The following is a 21,191-nucleotide window of genomic DNA, read 5'->3' as shown; positions in this document are numbered from 1 at the left end:
ACCTGGGTATCGAACCCATGACCCTCCGGTCACAAGACCAGTTCCCTACCACAGGACCATGACTGCCCCAGGTTATTTATGTTTATTTTACAGTATATTTGGCCTTGAGATGTAAATATGTAAAAACAGAAAAGGGTTGATAAATGAAGCATTTTAATTAAACATGGCTGAACATGAGTAAAAACAGAAAATAAAAACATACAAAGTACAAAGGCACATCCAAACAAAATCCTTGGTATCTTGTTTCATCACGCTTTGTGAGCTGGTGTCTGAGTGGTGGCTCCTGGATCTTTGTCTGTGATCACAAAATAGTTCTTTCCTTTCCGTGTGATGGAGGACAAGAGAGGAGTTACGGGGCTTTCAGCCATGCCTATCAAACAAGGAACCAGTAAGAGAACACAGGCATGAAATCTGGATAGCAAGATAGCAAGAATTAATGAACGTGGAAGGCACAACATTTATTAACACCAGTTTTGTTCCACCTGGAATATGGGCACTATGTTATGTTTAAATCATAACATTTATTCCTCTTTGTACATACACATGTTCTCTACCAGAGTCCTGGGATTTTGAGGGTCCTGCATAGCATTACAGCTGTTCCCAGGACTGCACTCTTTTGAATGAAAGATCTCGGTTGTTATTCCTGGGATCGGCTGGGGTTTAGGGTTCACAGCCCTTTGTGCATCCATTACCATGGGAACCGCTGTTGCCCTCTCCTCCAGTCTTTTCGAGCACTTCATTCAGCCCTTGGTATTTCTCCATTTATGCTCCTGCATCGTCCTGCTATTGCCAACACTTGGGATTTATACATTATTATAGCCTTTTGCTGTTTGTCCATCACTACCATATCTGGTTTGTTAATCATCACAATTATGTCACAATGTATCTGGAAGTCCTACACGATCTTAATTCAGAAACTCTCTGGACTGGAAATTCTTGCTGGACTGTTTTAGGGGAGTCTTTGCACATCCAGACTCTGGGGTCCCGCCTGGTGTGGCAGATCCCAGCCTCTGCTGATCTTGTATTCAGAGTGTGTTCCTACTACTACGTGCCAAAGCACGTGCCAAAGAGACTGCGCAATATGGGAGAAGCATACGGAAGAAGGAGGCATCCCACAAAAATTATGCCCAGTGGTCGATGTACCTGAACGCAGACCAACCCAGCTGGCATTTCAACGCTTATTCACTGTTGAATCAATATCATCAAAAGTGAGAAGGTCCATTTAAAATGATGGGCATGAAGTTGCTCAGAAATTGTTTTCTGGGCTTCTACTTCAGGCAGCTCGTCTCCAGTATGTACAGTCTGTTGTGTTTCTCAGGTACCTTCATCATTTGTTCACCATAGTCATGTCCATTTTTGACAGCTGGCTAACTTCTCTCCGAGTTGCCTTTACCCTGGCCTCCAACCTTTTCTACAGAGGACACTGTTCCTTTATGATGTTAATCTGTAACCAAGCATCTCACGTATCACTGATGCTGAGGCATGGATCAGCTGGTTGGTCCAGTGATTCTTTGTGAAACAAAGAATGATCAGTGAGAAGTGGTGGTTGCACTGCCATCATGTGGCGATGCATACCACCCTTTCAAATGATGAGGGAAATGTCTAACTATAAGTTCTTAACCAAAAATTATTACAACACAAAGCGGCATATGAGCACATCAAATAAAACATCTCTAAGTCAATGTCATTAAGACTCTGCTCACCTGTTGCCACACAATGATGAAGAGACTGCAGGAGGTTGGTGCTGGAGAACTTGACTACACCCCTGAAGAGTTCATCTTCATCCTTCAGAGTGTTGCTGTTATTGCCTCTGTATCTGGTTTCAAGCTATGAGAGGAGAGCGAGAAGATCAGACCAATATCTTAAATTATGCATCTTAATGAGAAGTTTCATAAATCAATCGGTGCATCTTAATTAGAAGTCCAAATGTGCAGTAGAAGTCCAATAGTGTCCATGAATTTATTAATTCAAAAAGGCACCGATTTGTTGAATTTAAGGGACAAAAACACATAAGGCCAAAAATAGCTCCATAAACATACTAATGAATTTAGCTTTACAAAAGGGACGCTCCTATTTAGAAGATGGAAATTCCACTTAATGTCTTTGGGGTGAAATGGAACATGCATTCAGAACAGAGATCTACTGCCAGCAGGGCCGTATAACTTCACGAAGACAGTGACAGCAGTGATGTTGTGTGTACTGTTGACCTCTTTAGCTAGTTAAGTCACACACTTTGTACACAGCCTTTTCCAGCTGTGGCATCACTCCATCACCAAATGCCTCACAGGCCATCTGATGTCTTCTCTCTGTATACTCAGCATGCTCTCTCTCAATATTGGGGTCTGTAAGGGGAAATAAGTAAGACACAAACAGAACAGTAATGTGAAACTGGAGGTGGGGAAAATCAGACAAAAACAAACCAAATCTGAAAACAGGTGACATTATGCCCAAATCGGACTCTTATTGCTGAAGCAGTAGTAGAATAAAAGAGCATACGCAAAGGAGGTGCATTTCTTTCCTTTACAATTCTGTCCTTTGAAGGGAAAACCTGCAAATAATTATACAAAAATAGGTCAATGTGGTATTCAGAATTTAATTTATAACAATTTTAGTATAAGCAAATATGGCATAATTCCACCTAACCTGCTGATACTGTTTCATTAGTAGGTCTCTCAATGCCGTGAGACTTCGCCCACTCAAGTGTGCTTCCTTTATAGACACGTATCTGCAGGACAGAAATAGGGCCTTATGGCCAAAGCAAATGAATGATGTTAGTGACACATTCCTTATGTTGATGGTCAAATTGTTGCAGAAGTGAACAGTAATCATCTGAAAAAGCTCAGGAAGTCACCTCATATAGGAAAGGCTTGTGCTTGGACATGAGGTTAAAGATAAACACATAGGGAGTCTGCAGATAGTGCACAACATATGTTGGTCTCAGATGGTTAGGTTTGTTGAAGTTGTCTCCCCATGCAATGCGGATCCATACAGCCCCATCCTCAAGTGTTTTCATCCTAATGGATATCTGTTAAAGCAAACACCCATAGCTTACAACAAAGTTATATACTTGGAAATAGAGCTGGGTAATATGATAGTCCCCTGGACACTCCACATCAAAACACTGCATAATGGATTAATATTTGGACAACTGTACGCTTGTGATATATAGAAAATTGAGATAAAATTGTCTCTAGGACCCAATTCCTTGAAGCAATCTGTATACTCTGGTAATTTTATTGTGTTTCATCAAATAAAATTGCTTCACAAATTGCTCTAATTGCTTCATAAAATTATATGATGCCATTCATTTAACAACATGGATAAAGTGACATCTGAAAAGTTCATTACATGTTTGAACACTTCCTCCAAGTTAGCTTTGAATAGCTCCCTAAACTCTGTGTAACTCACAGAAACAGCATCGTCTGTGGAGACCAAAAAACAAGAATTAGCTTATTTATAATGCAATTGATTAGCTTGATGTTATTTATCTATATACCAAATACATAAAATTCTTGTACAAAACAATGGAGTTTACTTTAATGTAACAAAGAACACTCTTACCCTCTGCATCCATGAGTTGACAGGCATGCCAGGTTCCCTGATCAGGGTTGTCTATATGATCTAGTATTAAAGATTTTTAGAGATGTCTCTCTATACACACACCACTTTATATGTATATATATGTATATATATATATATATATATATATATATATATATATATATATATACAAATAATCAGAAACATGACAGTTCCAGGCTAACTTTTATTACAATCATTAAGTGCCAAACTTCATATAAAAACACCACAAATAGTATAAAAAAAATACAATCAGTCAATATAAAAAAATCACTCACAGACCATCTCCAATTTTGTCACAGCTTTTAAACCCAGCCTTCTGTCCTGAAGACAGAACGAACGATTGAAACCCAATCAGCGATTTAGGCAACACATGAGCCTACTACTAGCTACAGGGTTGCCAACTTTTCAAGATCGCTTGGAGTGAGATTTGAACCTGGAGGAGGTGGCGGTGTAAATTGGACACAAATTAAGTATTATATCGCGATCGATCGATCGCCAGTGGTTGGCGCCAGAGCGAACTAGTAACTCATTGAATCATATATGTGGATCAGAGGTCAATAAACTAGATTTTTTTTTCGGCGTGAGAAATCGGATGTATGGTGTGAGAGCGTGTGAAGACGATCAAATGCGTGTGTCTCACGCTCAATGCGTGAGAGTTGGCAACCCTGTAGCTAGCTAATGTAAGTCAACATTGTAAACACCATTAACTGGTCACTTAACTAGTAACCGAACTAGCTGCTTTTGTGTTCGTCGTACCGAAATCATAAAACGCATCTTCAAACAGTTATGCTAACCAAGTTGGACGGCTAGGTTAGCTAGCTATCTAATGTTAATATCTAAAACTAGAGATCACAGAGCAAATAAAGACCTAACCCTAACCCTGGACGGACAGGGTGAGCCGGCCAGCCCACCTCACACCTGGAGATGAGGTCTTCCAGTAATGACCACTTGGGCTGCGTGAAGTCCAGCGAGCGCAGCTGCTCCGCTGACAAACGGCCCCAAGATCTCAGAGTACCTTCCAGCTTCTTGTTGGGTATTTTTCGTATAATCCGTTGCAAAATAGTCTTCGTTTCTACGTCCATTGTAGTAGTTTGTTTATTTATTTTGACTAAAAACCAATTGAATAAAATCCAAAATACAAGCAGTTTAAATAATTTTGTTAAACCAACTACATTTTCGACGAGAAGGCGAAATCAAAATAAACCGCCAGGAGTTGGAAAAAAGCGGTAACCGACGCCTCTTTTCCCGGCTGATCTGAGACCAGCGCACGCACCCAGGTCCGACTTAAAAGATCTTCACAAGCCGATCTCAGATCAGCGTAACCAGGCCGCTTACGCGTCGCTGTGTTGATACATACTTCCGCATACGTAACATCCTATTACAAAATAAAGGCAGATAAAATAAAACACCGTGGACGTTTGTGTAGGGGAGTGCCTAAAGAAACTGCAGTCAACGTTTTAAAAATAATAAACAATATTCGCGTCATACGACGTACGAAAAAGCACTTGATGAGCGTCCAACTGAATCCTCCCGATCCTCTCCCGATGCGCTTCTGCTGTAGCTAGGTTGATGGTGCTGCCCTCTGGTGGTCGCAACTGAATACAACTCGTGCTATTCCAAGCATAGCTAGGTTTGCTTAGTTAGCTACAGAATAATCTTATGTGGTGTCGACGTGACAGCCCTTTATTATTATTTTAAAATTCACATTAGAAACTAGCTAATTCAGTCACCTGCTTCAAACGAGGAACACCAGGTTCGATGTTTTATTTGCTTTTTATTGGTCTAATAATTGGTCTTGCCAGTTAGCTATGTTAGTAAACTAATTGCTAGTGAACTTAAGAAATCTATTTCAGCAACTATCCCATCTACCTTAGGACAACTTCTGTGGGCAATGAACGACGTTTCAACGTATTATTTAGGTTAGCTATATAATATATGTATATAGCGATGGGACACTCATTCAAATCCCATATTACTATGAATTTTAATCGTTGTAATCGACTTAATCGGCGCTCGAGGTCGACGTGATAAACCAAGCTTTGCCCTTCACCGGCGACTCGCGCAGTCTCAATGTATAACCATAATGAATCCTCTGTCGTTGTGGCTATTTGTTAGTATTAGCAAAGGCAGACTTAAAACGTGCCAATTCACAAACTAATAAAAAACAGCAAGCTAACGTGACACTAGTTTTAAATGACCTATGACATGTCTGAGTATCTACGTACGTGTCTGACATTGCTGCTGAGATAGCACGTGTTGTCCTTGTTCTTTACGTTGTATGTTTATTTGTCTATGGTTATTTGCACTTCTAGGTATCAGTTTTTAATTCCTGTTTACGTTACAATATTTTTGCAATACTAGGTAATGGCATTGGTTCCTGTTGTTTAGTAGCACTCTAGCTCAAGAGTATCTTGAATTCTGACCTATCTATGCTACTATGCTACTTTTTTGTGCATTTTCAGTGAAGTATCACCTGAACTCAGGATGCACCCTGACCTGTCCCCTCATTTACATAGTGATGAATGCAATGAACTGATAACACAACTCAAACATTGCCACAAGGAGGTAAGTTGCCTACTTATGTCACTCACGTTGTTACTTCCACATGTAAGGAATCCTTGTAATGTAAGTCCATTCCTAATCTTGAGTATTGAATACATTGAATTAATTTTATTGTAAATTTTATTTTTAGCACAGCATCCTCAAGTTCTTTGGGACTTGTAACGATATGGATCGTGCAATGCGGGCATGTCTTAATAAAGAGGTGAGATGTTGCTCTTCTCCTTTCAGACCCCAGGCTGGTCTATGAACACATGTCCAGACATTGCTGCTGGGTGCTGCTTCTGTGTTGGAAAACTCAGGGTTTTTTGAAAATGTTGTTATAAACCTCTGAACCCATCTTTTGAATACTTACAGCCTGAAACCAGCATTTTGCGAGCAAAGTTACAACTCATATTCTCAGTTTATTAACCTAAGAATACCTCTATACATCGATACAAAAATATTTACAAGCAGCATACACAGTTTCTAAAACTAACATTGTCATCAATGTGTGAAGTATCTACAAGTAATACAGTTTTGAAAATGCTCCATTAAAATGCACAATTTATACTACTACAGGGTTGCCAACTTTTGCCGTTCGCTTGGAGTGAGATTTTAACCTGCAGGAGGTGTGGCGGCGAGTGTAAATTGTTGGGGGGGGGGGGGGGGGGGGTAGACCGACCCTGCTACTATATCTAATTTTCTTCACTCAGTACACATAAATCACAGTGTTTACGTTGAGCTGAGACTTGCGGCCCATCTCTTTGAATAAATGCATCAAAATGTTGGAAACACAAAGGGTTCATTCATTTAACACAAAACATACACTTCTCTTTCACCTTTACTAGTTTTCTAAAACGTTTGTTTAATATTTCAAATCAAATATTCAAATATAAACACACCAGCCTCTGAAGAAGCTTGAATCCTCTTTGCAAGTCAAAATGTATTTATGCAGCACTTTTGAACAACATGTGCTGTCACAAAGCATGTCAGATGTTTGTGTCCAGATTCCTAATGAACAAACTATTGTCCACAGTGGCGAGGGAAACTGCTAGATAATGATGCATGTGCATATCCAGTGCCTCTCCCTGGGGAGATGTGCAGGTGCTTCACTTTCGTAGAAGAGTCACTGGGAGAGCACCGCTGTTTATTAGTTGGGATGCTGGCCATATTGAGCAATTTTTATTCATATCGAACAAAGAATTCCAAGCCTTGACTTGCTGTTGCTGTCAGAGTTTTAGCAATTTGCATGGATCCTAGAGCAGGAAAAAATAAATTTGCACCTAATGGTAATCATATATATTAGCTACATATCGGAATCAAGTTATATTGGAATGATATAATATAAGCCTAGGGTTGAACGAGATTTAATAAATAAAGGCCTTTGAGGGCCTTTTGAAAATGTTTGTGATGAATAAAATAAGGTGATATTTTACCAGAAAACAAGGAAACACAATCAACCACTGTTTTTGACCGTACCCAAGGCCTCCAAATGCTTCCCTCTCCCATCTACATTTCAAAGTGGAATTGGCTAAAACACAAAATATTTTTGATATTTAGATTTTTTTTCTCCAATTGGCTCTTTTCTGGAAGCAGGTAAAGCATGTAAAGTCCTTTTTTGGGTGGAGTTTGAGAAGATATCTATAGCAAATGAGTCTCTGAGATCACCTTTCGAAGAGGCTGCTGTTAGAACATGGCAAGGACAAATTTAGACAGTACACAATGAGAGCATACAGAGACGTCTAAGTAATTGTTCTGTGTAATTAATTTTGTTGATTTGATGTCAGACTGCAAGAATCTTGCATTGCTATGTTGTTCATATACTCAGAGTCAGAGTACCTGAGAGTCTATTCCCAATCCTTACTGACTGGGGACTATTGATCAGCACCTAGCTGCAGATGGAGTTTCATTGCCCAAAGATGTTTAGCTTTAGTACTCATATAGTACTCATAAAGGCTAAGTTAAAGAAGAAAAAAAACATTCTGGACTTAAGTTTTCTTCCACAGATGTGTCAGGGTACTGTGCAGAGTGAGTGAGAAGGCTTCTTCCATTGAGGGGTTTTGGTGATGAGCAGACTACTGCGAATCATGTGTAGTGCGGATGTAACTATTGATGACTGACTAACCTTTCCAGACATTTCATCACCAAAGATGGAGGTTCAGTGGGCCGGTAGACTCTCAGACCAGAGACAGGTGTTTTCTTTTTGTTAGTGATATGGTGAATATATTGGCCCTGACAGTGTGTACATGTGATGATGAGATGGGAGATGACATTCTGTCTGGGGCAAGAGCTTTCATTCACTCAGTCTTAGGATTTGTCGACGTTGGCACTTGTAACCTGTAGCAAAGTGCCATCGGATAGAAACTTTGCGACTCTGGCTGAATTTGAGTCCTCAACTTTAGAGTAGTACTGTTTGAGCTCATCCGGACATGAGCTGGATTGAACAGGTTGGAATTTGTAGTCAGTGATTATTTGCAGTCTTTGCCACATGTAGCAGTGCCATTGGAGCTACTGCAATTATTGGTTTCCTTCTGGCTGCCTGTCTTTTACCCTCCCTAATAAATTTTCATAGCTCATACCTGGAACTGTCACCTGACAGAGAGGTGCATGTATGCTCTCTCAGACACGTGTGAATCTCGTGGCTCATGCAGGGCTTCCGATTACATGTTCGGAAAATCCAGGAGAGAACACAACTGTCAACACTAAACATAATCCACCACATATCTGCGAATCATCAAGATTCTCAGAAGCCATTTTTAAAAATGGCCCAATCAGTGTTTTACAGTCAGTCTAGGAATTCAGAGTCGTGCTCAATGTTCCAGCACTGAACTTTCCTCTCTGCTGATTGGGTCTGCTTCAGTTTATATGCCCGTAGCAGGATCACAGATGAGTACTCAAATGACGGAGGAGTTTTCTTCAGTGGTAGGGTAAGATGCATGGTGAAAGTATTTAGGCAGTACCTTTGCAGGGTTGCAGTGGATGAAATCCCTAGTCACAACAGAGAGTGCGTCTCAAACCTCTTTTCCAGCTTGCTAATGGCTGCATGCAGCTCTTCCTGCGCTTTGTTAGCATTAGCATCTGGTGAGATGTAAACTGAAAACAGAAAGAAAACTCACTGGAAAACAGGTGGTTGTGAGGCATTCCAACACCAGTGTGCAGGTTGCACAATGATTTCTACAACAGCATACTATAAGTTACTGATTAAAAAGCAGACACCTTTATAATACTGCAGCCAATCTGTGGTTCAATCGGTCAAAGGTAAAGCCCTGTGGTTGGATAAAACTGTCTGGTGTGGAGAGTCTCAACAAGGTTTCTGTGAAGCAGAATACACAGCAGTCCTGCACGTCACGCTGGGAATTGATGTTGCAGTGAAGCACATCCAGTTTGTTTTCAGAGGACTGGATCTTAGCTAGAAAAATGCTAAACAGAGGAGTCTGTGAGGGATGCCAACACTGCTGAATCAGAGCACAGCTGAATCAGAGCACTGATGAATCAGAGCACTGCTGAATCAGATGACAGCTGCACCAGAGCACTGATGAGTCAGAGCACAGCTGCACCTCCTTTTCCTTGGTGTGAACCGGATTTTGCCATCATTAGAGAAAAAATGCATTACGGCTAAAACATGCAGTATGCACCGATGAAGAATGGAACAAAAGAATTGAAAACTATAATAAGAAAACTACATAAGCAAGAGCTTCATGCGCCAACAACTTACCACCCCCCACTCTTGACCCAGAATCACATATAAAGTTGACATGAATATTCATGAAGGAATTTGGACAGGCCCGTGGAGTTCTGGGAGTTTTATGGATTGACGAAACTATACTGGAACGGTTTGGATCCATGGATCAATGGTATGTCTAGCATGAGTAAGGAAAGGTTTATTGGGACACTGGAGCAGTAGTGCAGCATGGAGGTGGTTCTGTGCTGCTATGGGGGTGGGGGTGTTTTACTGCTGCAGGAACTGGCAGTCTGGACCATGTCACCTAATCCCAGTCACAGTTCAGACTCCTAATCATGGAGCCTTTCAAACCAAAAAACAGGCCATTTTGGAGAAGAATGTGATGCCTTCAGTGCATAAACGGAAGCTCGGAGGTCATTGGATGTATCATCAAGACAAAGAATTTCTCCAAACCAACAAAAGCTCGTGTCAGGCATTGGAACCAGGTCCTTGAGTGGCTATCTCTGTCCTTGGATTTAAACCTTTGGTGGCATTTAATGAAAGCTGTGGCAGTATCGGGGAACATTACAGGCCGTTTTGGCACACAAAGACATTTGTTTGAAATAGTAGTAGTAAACTCAATTATATACTGTAATATATGCTGTAATAATAAGTATTCTGTGAGTAATTAATTGAAATGGGTTGGCATGTTTTTTAAATCTCCACACTGCTTTGCATTTTGAGGTGACAGAGTAATTTTTTGTGTAGCTGTATGTAAATTGTATGACAATAGTAAAATTGTAGGTAGTAGTGCTCTCCTCGTGTGAATCCCTCTCTTAACATTGTTTGTCTTGGCAGTATCAAGCAAAGCGGGAGCAGAGCAAAGCTCATGCACAAGAGATGAGGCAGCGTTTGAAGGAAGGACCTAGAGCTGAAGCTTAAGTCACACGGGCCAGCTGCACACATGATGCCACACGGGCCAGCTGCACACGTGATACCACTCAGGTCTCTGGTTCTTCACAAGTGCTCCAGTAATGTTTGTTGCTTTTGTGGACATCTGCTGGACTTTGGAGGATGTCGGAAGGACCGGCTGGATTCATTTGTCAAGGACTTAGGAGAAGCTAAAAAGAGGCAGAACATTTTGGGTTACGTATTAACACTTGTGGAATTATTATTGTACTGTTGTGTAGTATGACTTTACAACTAAATATACATGTGGTAACCCCAGGAGCTGTGTATTTCCAGTGTATGCTGTGTGTGTGTGTGTGTGTGTGTGTGAATGCTTTCCAAGAATGTTGTTTCCTTGTCCTTGATTACAAGCAGTGAGCATTCATAACATTTTTATCATTTGTTTGCTTAAATTAATTCTCATGTTACTAGACCGGACGCTTGCTCACAGAGGCAAGGGGAGATGTGATATTAATACACAGAGAACGTAAGAGCTGCATTAATTGTGTCATTTATTAGATTCCACTCACCCCTCCCACATGAAGACCTACTGACACACAGAGGAAATACAACTTCTAAGGCACCCAGAAATATTCAGATACAAGACATGAACATTCAACTCGTGTCTGACAGACTTTATCATATAATCTCTGGCATGAGGGTGGGAAAAAACGGAAACATTTTCAATCAGAAAATCTTCATCAAATGTGTCAATAATAACCTCAAACAATTTTCATATCATGGATGAATATTTCAAAAAAATGCATTTCCTCTTTTCCATTATATATACATATATATATATATATATATATATTATATATATATATATATATATATATATATATATATATATATATATATATATATATATATACACACACACACACACACACATACACAGTTGTGCTCAAAAGTTTACATCTTTTATATCAATATAATCTCAAGCATGCAGTTCATGCAAGACAGCCCATGAATTTACAGGAACTGGAGGCTTTTTGCCAAGAAGAATGGGCAGCTTTGCCATCTGAGAAAATAAAGAGCCTCATCCACAACTACCACAAAATACTTCAAGCTGTCATTGATGTTAGAGGGGGCAATACACTGTATTAAGAACTGGGGTATGCACACACACTGATTACAAGCAAACAGGTCACAGGTGAGGATATTACCTTTAGTTACAATTCAAACCCATTTGTGTCACCTTCTGTGCATGTTATCAGGCCAGAATCACCAGGGTATGTAAACTTTTGATCAGGGTCATTATAATTTAAAAAGAGGAAACGGTGGTTGGACAATAAATGGCTTCACCCAACCACTAACCATGAGTGGAAAAAGGTTTGTGTGTTATCATTAATATTCTCTGAGAAAAGGCCAAGAAAGCAAAAATTCTGCCGGGGTATGTAAACTTTTGAGCACAACTGTATGTGTGTGTGTGTGTATATATATATATATATATATATATATATATATATATATACACTCTCTCCATGTGCAAGTAATCCAGTTACTTTGCACTATTCTTAATAGGAAAGTGAAGAAATGTCAATTTTATGGTACCTGATAAAATCTCTTAAAACATAACATTTGGCTCTTAAAAGCAGATATATATAAGTTACAGGAAGGCTAGTTTACTACAGGTAAATGTTGCTTAATAATCACAGCTTGAAAAGTACAAATCCTTTGATAAAAGTAGCCAGAAAAGAAATATTAGACTGATACTAAATATGATTTAATTTTGCCTACGAGTTGTGACGGACAATTGACTGCATCATCACAAATGTCAGGTGGGTGTCTACACCCCTCACACAGTGGAAGAACTGATGAGAGACACCTGTGGACGGTATGCATATGTAATGGCACTGGTGATCCACAGGACTGACTGTAAAATATTTTATGTATTTCTCAATAAATAAAAAAATAAACTGCAAGTTTTCTAACATTACTATGGCAATACAAAAACATACCCTGAAATATAAAGATCTGACAAGCAACATTTATCTACAATAATATACATGCATAATCACACAATATAACAGCATGTTACACTGTTAATTTTGCTTTTGTACAATTGCTGAATGTCTCAATATCTGTACAAAACAATGACCAGTGACCTCTGTACAAAACAATCTCAGACCTACACATGTAAGTATATAAACCAGCATATTCATATATAATTATCCTGAAAACATCACATGCAAAAATAACATACACATCTGTATTATTTCCACAACAACAGACTAGGTGACAAAGTGCAGAGACTGGATATAACTTTGGAACACAAAATATTTCATTAATTTTTTTTTTTACAAAAATATGCAACAAATTTAATTAAAATAATCCTCTGACTTAAAAATGTATACACATATCCATCACTTGTATTCCTTTTCATTTTGACATTCTGTCAAACAGAAATCCAGTAATATTTATAAGGACCCAATAAATCTTGATTTTGCCAAAGAATTCTGTTAACTTCAAACTGTCATATAGATGGTGATGAGTTCATCACCACACCTGACATCAAGAGAGATTGACATCCTTACCAACAATAAGACAGCTGTGTGTTTCCTCGTTGTACTTAATGTGTCTTACAAAAAGGGGGTGGACTCAAATCACAATTAGGTTAATTAATAATGCACTAGCCACCTCAGAAATTTCAGATGAGTAATGAGTTTTAGCTATGTGCTGAGATATACTGAAATTCAATAATTTTTACGTCTTGGCTTTTCTTTACAGGGTCCAAAACAGGCAAGACTACTGACAGGATGAAACACGTGTAGTATAGAATAGTATAGATTACAGATTATTGCTGTCAGTTTGTTTAATCAACTTAAGCGTTCAACCATTGACCATTTGCTCTATTTAAAATATAAAGGAAAGTCCTCATGAACCCTTTCAGAGAGAATGACTGTGCCAAGTCAAATATCTAGTGCATGCAATAAGTAATCATAACTGCTACAAATCATGGAAAGAACATAAAAATATGCAGACAGTCTAGCAGGGAGGAAAACTAAAAGCAGCATTTGAATCCAGTCATTTTCCAAGCAATGACAACTGGTTTAGCTACAACATCCCCATCTAGAGTCACTTCATTCTGAGTCTCCTTCAATTAGCGATGCACTGCTGCCAGTAAGATAAAGCCAAAAGAAATGTTCTGGCATTGGATTTGCATAGATATAAATGTATAACACATGGGATATTATATCTTGATTTCTTCACATTGAAATCCCTGACTGCCATCCCACCCCCTTTCCCCCTCTCTTCAAACACACACACACACACACACACACACTGCTAATCAAACAGGAAAGGGAGTAATCATAACATTCAGTGTTGAAGACGGCGAGATTACATGGAAATGCAGAAATCGGCAGCATCCAACAACCGAAGGCCGACAGCTTCACGGTATCATCAAGGTAGATCTGAACTCTGTCAATGTATGGCAATTAAATACATGACTGCAACAGAAACACTGCAAGCCCATCACTATTGCACTCAACTGATATCACGATGTCACGTCATATAGCACACGGACAAGAATATACAGGAACGGTGTTAAAGTAAAAAGGATTACTAGTCTTACCCAGGACCTTTGGTATGAAAATCACCCCTTCAGAGATGAGAGCAAACAAAACTAATACACAACAAAAAAGTATCTACACTGTACATACGTTTACATATAATTATTCAATTATTTCTCACCTTTAAAATGGCTCGATTTCAAATAAATAAAGAATGAAAACATTAAAGGCATTTCATTATTTTGTAAAATTTTCAGTGTATAGAACGCTGGCTTGAAATCATCCTTGGGAAATAAAATCTCTCCGATACCAAGGATTTGTAGTTTAAGAAAAAAAGCAACAAAATAAAACCAAACTTGTGTTCTTGGCTTAATTTAATCTCATTCAAACACATGACATCATCAATGACATCACTGATTACTCAAGGTAGATATGCCCGATTCAGCTGCAGGGGTGACCTTGCATGGCATGACAGCTGAGGGACTTTGACCATGTGGACACAGTTCTCAAAGACTGGAAGCCTGTGACCGCAGGAGACAGAAGAACTGAGAATCAGGCGTCATAACCCTTATTCTGAAGGTAGCTGAAGAGAGCTTCCAGTCCCTTGGTGGAGCACCACAGCTGTTTAAGCATCTGACATTCCTTCTCGTTCACCTCCTCCAGGACAGACTTCAGGATGCTTCGCACCATGCATTTGGACTCTTCCAGAACCTGGATATGGAAAAAAAATACCCACATTCCTTTTATTATTTGAAATTAAGGATTAATTCCTTTTTTTGTTGTTGTTGAACGTGTCATATAAAAGATGTAGGTCAAACTAAATAATAATAAAAAAAAAATCTGAAACAATGAAACAATGTATGAAAAGTGTATAAAAACAGAAATAAAATGGGAAAAGGTGTAATTAAAAATCAATGAAAATTCAAAATTAAACTTATAATAAAATAAATTAAAAGTTTCGATTGAGAATAGTTGAATGTCTTGAAAGAAGGAAACCCATAAGTCTGAAGCCTCACAGCATTACTGCTTTAAGGACTTACATTAACCTAAAAAAAACTTACAGATATCCCCTTTTAAGGTATAAAAATGTGTTACTTGGTCATTTTCACTACTCTGTGACTGAAGTATGTGCTGAGCATGCTTATCACACATCTACAGCTCCCATATTTTCCCCATAATCACAATGAAACAAAGTGCCGTTGTTGTCGTTTGAGCCACTCATTTGAAGCCCCGCCCTCAGGCCCAGCCGGGCTTGTGTGCACGCTCCTACCACAGCGCTGCAGGCAGCCATCTCCTGCACCCGCAGCATCACTTCCTGGTTGAAGGTCGTGGGCCAGAACACTTGCGAGACCAGCCCGCGGCTGCAAGCCTCCTGGGCTGTTAGTTTCCTACCACAGAACAACATCTCATTGGCCTAGAAAGAAGAAAGGTCAAAATCAGTGATGTTGATGAGAGTGAGGTCATGTACTGTGTGTAATTATACACATTACAGGTGTATGATTCCCGTGTTGCCATTGTATCTACCACATTCGTCAGTGGATGAATAAACGTATGTAACACAGCATGGTCGGAGGTGCTGAGTTTTTCGCAACTAGCCACTACATCAAATGCAATTGATTTTTAAAGATATTAAAAGTATTTGCACTGTGACCTACTTTTGGTTAGTTTGGCTATGTACTTTAGGACATAAGCTTGCCCAGGCAGGTTAGGGAGCAGAAAGCCATTTTATATTACTTTGAGGACCTGTATAAAATACATTCAACACATTTGTATTGGGTGGACCATATATGTATTGTAGTCATTTTACACACTTTTACATTTTACACACTAATTAAAATTAGTCAGAAATAAAATTGATCATGACCAGTATATCAGTCTGTGACTCACAGACATCTTTTGTGCTACAGCCACTGCAGGTGCTCTGCTGCAGGTGTACTGTAGAAATTTTCAGTTGCTGCTGGCATCCTGTCTTTTGTAAGTCAAAGGCTTCCTCAGCAGACTCAGATCAGGAGATTAACATGGTCCTGAAAAGCTTCAGGCAAGGTGGAGAGTCATCCACTGCATTTGGATGGATCTGAGGAGCTCAAACACTGCGGCGCACTTCACACTGTCTGCTGCTGTCATCGAAGGCAGCTGGTGCAGCTCAAGTCCGAGGAGCTCCACCCTGATGGTGCAGCTCAAGTCTGAGGAGCTCCACCCTGATGGTTCAGCGGGTGCAGCTCAAGTCTGAGGAGCACCACCCTGATGGTGCAGCCAGTGCAGCTCAAGTCCAACCGAGGCCTCCACCATGATGGTGCAGCCCAGGTCTGAGAAGCTCCACCCTGATGGTACAGTCGGTACAGCTCAAGTCTGAAGAGCTCCACCCTGATGATGCAGTTGGCCCTCTCCCTTCTGATGTTCTTCGCAAGCCCAGGGGGCATCACTGACACTACACTCTCTATATGGAATTAACCAGTGCTGTCTTTCTCACATTTCCATTTACAGCATTTATCTGATGCTCTTAGCCAGCATGACTACAAAAACATGTTACCTGTAGTTTCATATGTGTAGTTTATCCGTTTACCTGCATAAAGTTTACATAAAAGGTCATTTTACCTTGTGTTTTTATGCTGAAAATATTGTACAACCGTTTGACTTAAACTAGTAAATAACGAATGCTCAGAGTGTACTATGGTAAAATATGGCGTCCCACAAGGATCTGTACTGGGCCCCATATTATTCTCATTATATATGCTACCACTGGGCACTATCATTCGTAGGCATGGTATTAGCTTCCATTGCTACGCAGATGATACTCAGTTGTATATATCTTCCAATCCGGATGATATCACTACTACTCCTCAAGATTGAGAACTGCGTACAGGACATTAAAAACTGGATGGCGTCTAATTTTCTTCAACTAAATTCTAATAAGACTGAGCTGCTAGAAGAAATTGGTCTGATATTCCCCTTACCCTAAATGGTTTTTCAGTAACACCTAAATCTACGGCAAAAAGCTTAGGTGTCACTATTGATTCGGATCTTTCATTTGACACACATATATGCAATGTCACTAAGGCTGCCTTTTTCCATTTACGCAATATCGCCAAGCTGAGACACCTACTTTCATTAGCTGATGCAGAGAAACTGGTCCATGGTTTTGTCTTGTCAAGATCAGACTACTATAATGGTCTTCTAATTGGATGCTCTAAACAGTCCATAAAGAAGCTACAACTTGTACAAAATGCTGCAGATAGAGTCCTAACTAAGGCTAGAAAATTCAATCATATTAGTCCCACTCTTATAGCATTACACTGGCTTCCAATTAAACATCAAATTGAATTAAAAATTCTTCTGTTAACCTATAAGGCATTAAATGGTCTTGCTCCACAATATCTGAGTGAACTCATTGCTTACTACAACCCATCTTGTCCTTTGTGCTCCCAAAATGCTGGATTTCTCAAAGTTCCAAAAATTTGTAAGACTACAGCCGGAGGCAGAGCTTTCTCCTTTAAAGTCCCTCAATTATGGAATAGCCTTCCAGCTCTAATCTGAGATTCTGACACAGTTCCAATCTTTAAATCTAGACTTAAGACTCACCTATTTAATCAAGCCTTCAGTTAATATTCCCCTTGTAAGGTGTGGGGTTCGGGGGCCCCCAGAAGTTGAGATTTCTGGTAATCTGAGATGTTGATGTCATCCAGCCGTGTCATGGCATCACTCTAGTTGTAGCAATGACTTGGCTGGAAAGCAATGTCTCAGTGAGCCGTCATGACTGTGGTCAACTCTGAACCCCTCCCTTTAGTTATGCTGCTATAGATTAGCCTGCTGGAGCCACATGCTAATCTATGGCATGTGAGCTATGTACGTTTAAATCAATGGTGGTTTAAATTGATGTCCACACACTCAGTCTGTATTGTCTATATTTTTTGCATGCTTCTATCTAAGACGATTGCATGCAAGCGCCTACAAGCACCTGGGAGATGGTCTGGCTTGCCGGTGGATGTACTGATGCCGGGGTTGGATGTGCCATTGCCGCAAGAGGACGTGCTGATGCTAGCTCCTACCTAAGTCTCACCATCTGCACTGAAGGGACTGTAACTACTTGGCCGGGGAACAAGAACCTTATCTATACCTGTAGAACCACTTTTTGACCACAAATACGGACTTGTGCTAACAGGCCACCCAATGGAGGATGGGTTCCCTTTTGAGTCTTGGTCGTCCTGAGGTTTCTTCCAAACCCCCACCATCATAGGGAGTTTTTCCTTGCCACTGTTGCCTTTGGCTTGCTCATTAGGGATCTGGACCCATATGATTGTAAAGCTGCTTTGTGACAACATGTGTTGTAAAAAGCTCTATATAAAAAAATTGACTTTGACTTTAAACTTGCCTCTGTTACATAAGTACTGTATCCATGGAATTCCACAAAACCTATAAATAGCTTCTGATTGTCTTAAGTACTTTTAACAGATTGTCTTAAGTACTCTTGTGGGTTCACTCACCAGAGCAACTCCAAGGATCTGGGGGAAAGTGTAAGAGGAGCAGCCTGAGGGCGTGAGACGCAGAGCAGCACAGGGCGTCTGGAACCAGGCCCTCTCACTGGCCCATACGATGTCACAGAGGGGCAGGATGGAGGCCCCCAGCCCCAGAGCAGGCCCATTGATGGCCACCACGATGGGCTTCTTGAAGTGGATGAAAGCCTTCACAAAGTCTCTGCAGTGAGAGAAGATTTGCATGAAGGACCGTCAGGAAGAACATGCTATGAATAAACTGAAAAAGCAAGTAGGATATTATTTTTATCTTTAATTTTGTAGTTTATACAATAGACCTGATTGATCTATTCAGTGATGATGCATGAGCTTGGGGGTGGCTATCAACAGTGTGACTCATCAGAGCACCCATTTGATGAGTGCTTGATTGCAAAGCAGGGATCCACTTAATTAAATATCTTAATTATAGTTTTTAATGAATAACTAATTGCAGAAGCCTAAATAGCACGTAAATTAGAGCGGAAATGGTGATTGACTAAGCTGGAAGTATTCCACTATGCCTGGAAGGATAGCCTTACTGAATACAAAAGGGCAGTCACTAAAGCACGCTTAGTATACTTAGCCTCATTGATTGAGAATAATAATTAAAAAAATGATACTAGATTTTTCCTTAGTACTATTTCTAAACTTATAAAAAATCAAGCAGGCGCTGAAGATCAGATTCCAGGAAACTTACCTAACAGAGTTGGAATCTCAGGTGCAGCAATTTCATGGTTTAATTCTTACTTAACCAAGCTTGATAATTTACTCCAATTGCACAAAAGTGAAATATGGAATCCTGCAAGGCTCCATCTTAAGACCACTATTATTTACATTATATATGCTACCATTGGGCATAGTTATAAACAAACATGGTGTCAACTTTCACTGCTATGCAGATAACACTAAACTTTACATGTCAGCCAAACCTGATGACAAATCCAGGACAAATTGAGGCCCGTGTAAGAGATGTTAAATGCTGGATGTTGCGAAACAAGTGTCCTTCACCTTAATGTTGACAAAATGGAGGGTCGCCTTCTGGGCCCAAAGGCTGCAAGTCAGAAAATACAAGATCTAATGCTAATTCTCGCAGACTACCCCACTACACCTGGCTCAGTAGCCAAAAATCTCGCTGACCTATAGTTTGTTAAATACGTAGATAATACTACTAGGATAGCTTTTCTATATCTTCGCAACATTGCCAAGCTAAGAAATGCATTATCACAGCATGATGCAGAAAAATTGGTACAGGGCTTTGTTAGCTACAGATTACACTACTGTAACTCATTACTCTTAGGATGCTAAATAAACTTCAAGTAGTTAGAAATGCCACAACCAGAGTTCTAACTAGAACTAGAAAATTTGATTATATCAGCCCAGTCTTATCAGCCCTGCACTGGCACCCAGTTAAATTTCGTATTGATTTAAAAATCCCTTCTACTGACCTATAAAGCACTGCATGGGCTTGCTCCTGATTACCTCCAAGAATTTATTTCCTATTATGAACAACCATGTCTACTAAGATCACAGGATACTGGCTTCTTATTAGTTCCAATAAGTAATGACGTAACAGCAGGGGGAAGAGCCTTTTCTTGTAAAGCCCCACAACTATGGAATAACCTTCAAGAATGTGCCCAGGACTCTGACACAGTCAGAATTTTTAAGTGTGGGTTGAAAACTTACTTATGTAGTTTAGCATTTGGTCCCCTTAGATAAAGGTACAGATCCAGGGGTTCATGGGTGAAGGGTTTTATGGTAAACTGTGGCACTGGTGCCGTCATCCTGTCACTGCACGCGGTCACTCAATTTTGTTGACAGTGTAGTGGATGGATGCCAATGTCTCAGAATGCTCCCAAGTCTGTGTTATCTTCTGATTATGCCTTTTTAGCTAGACTGTAATAATTTAATTCCAGAGTTGCTGCCACACTCCAGAAATGTTTACATTTTCTCTGTCCCACATATAAACCCATACAGAGCTAATTGTCCCTCTTTCTTTTCCAAATGGCTGCCCTCCTTCCCGAGAAATACTGAGATGAGGAGAGACAAGCCTTTCCTGCTATCCACCCTAGGCCAGCCACCTCCTGCCTAACCAGCTATGATGAAGGATCAATCCACTGCCCTGTCTAACCAGCTGTGGATGACGGATCAACCCACTGCCCTGGCCCCTCTCACCATCCTGAATTCTCCCCTGCTATGGTATCCACAGCCCTGGACTACTAGTACTGACCATCAAGAAGATTTGGACTCTTAAGAATAAGAATTACATAGAGAACACATGCATATAAATACACACAAAGATGAGAATTATTTATCATTCCCATCACCTTTGTTAATGCATCTCTCTAATTTGTTATGGTGACCATCATCGGCCAGAAATTTTGATTGATTGATTGATAAATTAAAAAGTCTTGTTAATATACAATTAACTGTATT

General features: G+C 40.0%; 3 protein-coding genes across 7 annotated transcripts in view; 1 reads left to right on the top strand and 2 right to left on the bottom strand.

Moving 5' to 3' along the window:
• Positions 1-136: 136 nt before the first annotated feature.
• cenpn (centromere protein N) lies at positions 137-5,120 on the bottom strand. Of its 2 annotated transcripts, none has more exons than XM_076992530.1 (10): positions 4,494-5,120; positions 3,858-3,903; positions 3,562-3,621; positions 3,349-3,422; positions 2,852-3,025; positions 2,644-2,745; positions 2,497-2,548; positions 2,233-2,342; positions 1,704-1,827; positions 137-370 (listed from the first exon to the last, which is right to left on the bottom strand). In XM_076992530.1, exons 1-10 carry the CDS (start codon positions 4,662-4,664, stop codon positions 249-251), a joined length of 1,035 nt encoding a protein of 344 aa, XP_076848645.1. In that variant the 5' UTR covers positions 4,665-5,120; the 3' UTR covers positions 137-248. The 2 variants fall into 2 exon arrangements, with proteins under 2 accessions (XP_076848645.1, XP_076848646.1); XM_076992531.1 differs by lacking the exon at positions 137-370 and adding an exon at positions 383-1,509.
• Positions 4,239-21,189, top strand: cmc2 (C-x(9)-C motif containing 2). Of its 4 annotated transcripts, none has more exons than XM_076992534.1 (4): positions 4,239-4,262; positions 6,045-6,147; positions 6,275-6,346; positions 10,643-11,011. In XM_076992534.1, exons 2-4 carry the CDS (start codon positions 6,067-6,069, stop codon positions 10,724-10,726), a joined length of 237 nt encoding a protein of 78 aa, XP_076848649.1. In that variant the 5' UTR covers positions 4,239-4,262; positions 6,045-6,066; the 3' UTR covers positions 10,727-11,011. The 4 variants fall into 4 exon arrangements, with proteins under 4 accessions (XP_076848649.1, XP_076848650.1, XP_076848647.1 ...); XM_076992535.1 differs by lacking the exons at positions 4,239-4,262; positions 10,643-11,011 and adding exons at positions 5,178-5,335; positions 18,735-21,189; XM_076992532.1 differs by lacking the exon at positions 4,239-4,262 and adding an exon at positions 5,183-5,335.
• Positions 11,228-21,191, bottom strand: part of LOC143495470 (chromodomain Y-like protein 2) — a 32,638-nt gene continuing 22,674 nt past the window's right edge. Inside the window, exons 5-7 of the mRNA XM_076992529.1 lie at positions 18,732-18,942; positions 15,521-15,664; positions 11,228-14,961 (exon numbers count right to left, since the gene is read on the bottom strand). Coding sequence (XP_076848644.1) covers positions 14,803-14,961; positions 15,521-15,664; positions 18,732-18,942 — 514 coding nt within the window. The 3' untranslated portion in view covers positions 11,228-14,802. The remainder of the gene's footprint in view (positions 14,962-15,520; positions 15,665-18,731; positions 18,943-21,191) is intronic.

The sequence above is a fragment of the Brachyhypopomus gauderio genome, chromosome 2 (genome assembly GCF_052324685.1).
Source record: "Brachyhypopomus gauderio isolate BG-103 chromosome 2, BGAUD_0.2, whole genome shotgun sequence".
Classification (NCBI taxonomy): Eukaryota; Metazoa; Chordata; class Actinopteri; order Gymnotiformes; family Hypopomidae; genus Brachyhypopomus; species Brachyhypopomus gauderio.
Note: the sequence above shows the minus strand (reverse complement) of the source record. Positions and strands in the feature narration are given on the sequence as shown.